Below are 5828 nucleotides of genomic sequence, written 5' to 3' on the forward strand. Positions count from 1 at the left end.
CAAGAACTAAAGCTGAAATCTATTGCTGACCATGAGTGACCTTGGGTGGTTAGGTAAATGGCCGGAGTCACAACTGTAATTTGCCGACAGATGTCAAACCGCGCGCCATCGTTAATCACAATCTCTTTTGTCTACTTTTAGAAGCGACGGCGGTAAAGATGGCAGAAAATGAAGACAGCCCTGAATACCGTACAGAGGAAATTGATAGCCCTCTCCAGTGACTAACACCGTTTGTATGTTTATGTGCTTGTACCCCGTTCCTCGTTGTTGTTCCACTCCCTTCCTCGATGCACACGTGTTCAGAGGATCGGAGAATAAACTGTTCAGCTTACACTCTTATGCTTCTGTGTGGACGGTTGCCGAGAGTTACCAACTTAGTGATTCATCCAACTAATACGTCGCATTCTCCCTTTCAGCCCACCCGGATGCTATTCTCAGAACATCCACACAGTGAGTTTGGATGCTTTTATACACGCAGAAATATTATACAATGGGCAAAAATGGAGATGGAGATGGCATAATCCAAACTGGAAGTACATGACAAGTTTTGTCTTAAAAATGTGGTTTAATATGAAAGTAAGCAGACTCACTGGTTGCACTGTTATAGGGAAGTCAGGTGCCGGGGAATAGGTTGGATGGGGGCAAGTTGCTAATACATAGGGCGGCCCGAACTACGCATACGGATTTGAACTTTTGCAAGAGGCAACCCGAAGTTGTAGAAGAAAATTCAGGCTAGCCAAATCTGAGCGAAAATTCATTGGGTACGGAGGAGCTCATCCAGAGACAGGGCCGGATAAGAACTGCTCGAACTTATGGCTACAGGCTTTGGTGGGCGAGGGGTCACACCTCTGGAGAAAATAGGTGCGGGAGTGCCATCTCACTGGGATAGACAGTGCCATCTCATCATTGCACTGACATGCTTCGGTTTATGGACAGCCCCGTAACGGCCGTCAAGGGTCGGAGAGGGGATACGCAGTTCCGTGGCAGCTGGTTCTGGGTGAAACGGAGATCGACACAGGGGAGCATGCAGATGTAGGTCCACGGATAATTTCCTTTTTGTTGGAGGACCGGGCGAGTGTAGGCCGAGCACCAGCCAGTTTGAATGAATAACAGCTCTAGGGGGCATTTGGGCAACTGCAGTCGATGTTTGGGGAACCAGAATAACAAAGCTGGTGCAGCGGCAGGGTTACCACGATCTGACCGGTCAATGTGGATTAAAGTCTGAAACAACCGACCGGGACTTTTCGGCCTCGGATTGTTGGGCTTACGGCCAGGATCACAAAAATCGTAGTTAAGAATGATGGAATAGAGAAATCAGCAATGCGGATAAATGGTTGCAGGAGACTGACTGTTTCGGTGTACATTGAAGCTGTAGAAACTCACTAGTGCCACTGTTGGAATTAAGTCGGTTGTGAAACTTCCTTGAAGAAGGGAATCAGTGCTACGCACAAAACTAACGCGAACTGAACCCCTAAGCAGTCGTTATTGTAGCTTGTGCATTATTAAAGAATTCCAGTCGTCTGATAATTTTTCGGGTCGGGAGAAAGCCCGGCCGGTAAAACCGCTTGGTCAGTTCGATCAAGTAAACGGCCGCTTAAAAATAAGGTCGCGAGGGTAGCAAAGAAAATGACAGCTACCTTTGAAGCAATATATGTAGAACGGAGATAATCCTAGCGTGTGCACAATGGCTTAACGGAGATGGAGTGTGTGGCAAAGAAATAAAAATAGTAAGGCTAGGTTGGGTATACAGTAATAAAGAGGTCAGATGGAACAGACTCACTAACAATTGTTTCGAATAAAAAGTTCATTGTTCGCTCAGGTCAGCGAATAAACAATAATCGGATTATGTTGGTCCAGGGGTCTTCTTATGAACAGTTTCCACATATAATAGATTCCGAAGGTGGTCTGAAATTTTTTGATACCAGAGTTAGTTCATGAGACCCGCGAATAACCGCTGGAAGCGCGAGCGAAATCAGAAGAGAGAGTCGAATCACGTGCTCGCCTTTGTATTTTGTGAAATTGTCTAAGTGCGAGTTTTTGTAGTTTTTCGACCTTTTGTATAACGCGTTTTTCAAAAAGGTGGCTTTTTTGTGTCGAAGGCGAGAATGCTCGATGTAAGAGGGCAGAGACTACTCGCTCGGGCAACGTGGAACTGAACTTGGTGGGGACAACCAAAGGCACAACGGTGTGAAAACAACGTCTTTGATCTATGTGGAATGAGTGGCAGGTTTGCCGTTGCCGAGTCAGAGAGTGTGCGTATTGTTCTATCTGGTGAAAAGTAAGAGTTATGGCAGAGGCGAAAATGGCTAAGTGGCTTTTGTATCGGCCTGCAATGAAATGCGGCCATGAAGATGTGAATACTGTGGGGTCTAGCGAGCTCCCTTGAATCACATCACCCCACGACGGGCAAGAGGCGAACCATTGGAATGAAGATTCATTGATGCCAAGTTTACGTGGCAGAGGCGCATGCGGGACCTGGTCAAAAGCATTTTGGATATTTAAGATGTTTTAGACACTCAAATAAACCACAACAGTAGAGCGCCTGGCATCTTATACTGTCGTAACGGTCTCAAAATTGAAGTTGGCAGGCAGCGGCGGACTTCTGGTGCAGATAGTGGTATAACGGGTCATCTGCGGCATCTTTAGCTTGAAAGAGCCCCGTTATCCCAGTCTTGCCCAGACGTTCAAGGGTTCATCGTAAAAGAGAAGTATAATGACTACATCTGTCGTTTGAAGTAGTTTGTCTGGATTCGGATCTGAATTGAGGGCGGACTTCGAATTTTTCAACTGGCAGGGGGCGATTTTAGAGTTGAGTGTGTAAAAACTTATTGATCGCCATAACTCGGAACTCTGGATGGTGTACCGTCGTCCGCTAGCGCGACGGGGTCCTTAGGAATCTGAAGTAGGGAAGAAATATCAGCTGGGGGGTGGATATGTTGCCAAGATGTAGATGGTTTCTTTGATGTGCAGATGCGAAACGTGCCACAGGGATTATCGGTTTTGGTTTTGAAGAGACGGCCAAATAGCGGCCAGAAAAACAAACGATCAGGTGTTCAGCTACATTGACACGTTCGGTGATGAAACGACCTTCCGTGGAACACAAACCAGTAATCGATTAATCTTTTAGGGTACAAATCCCACGGAACTGGCGGCTGGGTAATTCAGAACAAGAAAGAGCTTAGAGTGCGATGCTCTTTTCACGGCATTTCAGAGACACCCACAGGAACTATCGGTCAGTAGAGGACATACAGATAAGATATACTGATGAAGAATCGCGAGATATCCGATAGGCTTTTGCCAGTGCATTTTGGTAGCTAATTTTTTCAGTAACGTATCATGGCATGAGACACCAGGGCGAAAACATTTTTATGGAAGAAACAACGTCGAAAGCGGCAAGTCAGTTGTGGTGGAAGATATTACAAAAGCGTTTGGCGTTCACTCTAAATTAAGGCCGATCCAGTCCTGGGAGGCCGGCAAGAATGAAAGAGCCAGTAAAACGCCTGGAGAAGGGAGATGATAGATAGAAGGATTCGGGGTGATATAGTTGGGCCATAACTGACTGTGTTGCAAGAAACGGCGCGGTAGTCAAATCTTGGTAAGCATGGACCAACTGGGGCCACAGCCAGGCGAGCTTCAATTGACAATGTTGGGTTTAGGGTATGCGTGCCACGAGTAAGTCCACGTGCGATCTCGGTTTAACCCTTTAAACTAAAAGGACGAAACAGCGCAATCTGACTTGTCACGTGACACGAGCTGCCGCGTCGCGCCGCCAAACGAAAGACAGTCCTGCACGTCCAAAGCCTACTGATTGCTGCGCGGTTATCTCTGTATACGGTCAACTCACGCTGTCAGACTGCCCCTATATGGATGTTTGTATATCGTTTAGTGCTTACTTTTTTGTTGCTTCTGGAAATCCCTGCTGCCTCGGTGACTATTTTCCGCCCCTGCTGATTGCGCCATTATTGACTGTACGTTTGCTTAATTAACATGCTTACTAATCCGCTTGTCTGTAGAACCAGTTCCTGTCAGTCCTCATTACACCACCTGCTGATCACGCCTCTCTGCTCCTACTGTCTACTGGCTACGAACTGCGCATAAATTAATAGCCGCGATCATCCTGTGAGATCCATATCCGCCCGGATTTTACATGAGTCCCCTTGTGTGTCACTCACGCATGCGCCAGTAGGGTGGACGATTGGGCTGTTGATCATCTAGTCGACCGTCACGAGCGACAGAATTGTGGCACTACAAGACGCAAAGCCGCAAACGAACAAGAGTGAACAGACTTAGAATTGGAGAAAAACCAAAATATAAATCGAGGAGATCAAGCCACTGGCACGAACTGGCACGAAACCGACAAATTCCGAAAGGATGAAGAACGGCTTAACGAGTTGTCCATCCAAGTGCAAACAAATCGGCTGGCACAAGAAAGAAAGAACTATATCAAAGGGGTCGTGCAGCCAGACAACCAAACTCTAGGAGGTAAGACCACGATGAAACCTAAGAACTGACCAATTAGGCTGAGGGGAAGAAACTACTAAGAATGGAAATCACCTGCAAAACCAACCAGATTCAAGGAAGAAAGTCCACAACGCAACACAAAAGAGAACAAACCAATCAAAAGCGGACCAACAACACCCAAATGAAGCTATCCAAACAACCAATGGAATGCGATATTCACATTCCACTGTGCAGCGCGAATCGCCATCGGGCCAAGAATATTAAATGAATGGTGCATACCGATTGACCAGACACATAAGAGGATGTTGGATACAAATAACTCGATATGTCAGTTTTTCCCATGAAAACTGAAGGAATCCATAAACAAAAGGAATCACTGTGTTCATCGACGCAGGAAACATTCCTACGTGAACAATTTTCCCCGGAAGCTTTTGATAACTACTTCAGTTTCCCCGGTTAACTTCGTGAAAACAATTTTGAAAGTGTGCTGCATTTGAAGACACAAAAATACACAAATAAGAACAACGGGGTGGACTTATGATGGTTCTATATTGTCGGTGTACGTTCCAGAGAGATGTTCATATTCACTCAAGTGCGTCTTGTACAAAATCCCTGAGATGGTGAGCACTTGGCATATTGCAGTTGGAATCAGAACTCCAATTACGGAATTGCACTGCGTTTTTCGAAGCTCTTCTATCACATCAATGCAACCCTAAAAGGAAAGGGGGTAAGTTAAATATGGACTCATTTTTAGTATGCTGTGATAAGAATGGAAATAGTTCAATGTTTGAATCAGCATGTCAGGTGACGCGCAGCAGACCTGAAGGCAATGCGGAAATGCGATATGTTTAGAATGAATCTCTCCAGCATATTGTCCCACTAAGCAAAACCAGCGGTCTATTCGGGACTAGCAAATCTTAAGTACACAAGATTAGATTATGTTCAGAAACAAACTAAAAAGAGTGGAATATCTTCAATGAATATTGGTTGTTGAATCAATGAGGTTCAAAGGCTGTGTGGGTTTGTTCTGCAACGAATTGCAAAATAATACGGCGTAAGGGGCGAGACTCAACTGTATGTATCATTCATGGAAACTTGCTTCAAAGAGACTGTCGTGTGCTTTACACGGAACACTATTCAGTATATCAAAGTGCTTTTCTTGTCATGACATTACTTACAGGCTGAATGAGTAACACAACAACCTGGTACCGATTTAACGAACTTCAAACCCTCTAACTAGGACTGGTCTCTCAGTTTCCAATAATTTATTTCGTGCGGGGAAACCAAGCAGTATAAAATTGGAATTAAACAAAAAATCAATGAAATAAAATTATTCTTCACGGTAGTGCTTCATCTGAGACATGGAG

The 5828-nt window shown here is 45.2% G+C and overlaps 1 protein-coding gene across 1 annotated transcript; it reads left to right on the forward strand.

Annotated features, from left to right (window-relative positions):
• Nucleotides 1–4543: 4543 nt before the first annotated feature.
• Nucleotides 4544–4729, forward strand: T265_04130 (hypothetical protein; the record flags this gene model as incomplete). Its single annotated transcript, XM_009168788.1, has 1 exon — nt 4544–4729. One exon carries the CDS (start codon nt 4544–4546, stop codon nt 4727–4729), a length of 186 nt encoding a protein of 61 aa, XP_009167052.1.
• Nucleotides 4730–5828: the final 1099 nt, after the last annotated feature.

Source organism: Opisthorchis viverrini (genome assembly GCF_000715545.1).
Source record: "Opisthorchis viverrini unplaced genomic scaffold opera_v5_65, whole genome shotgun sequence".
Lineage (NCBI taxonomy): Eukaryota > Metazoa > Platyhelminthes > Trematoda > Opisthorchiida > Opisthorchiidae > Opisthorchis > Opisthorchis viverrini.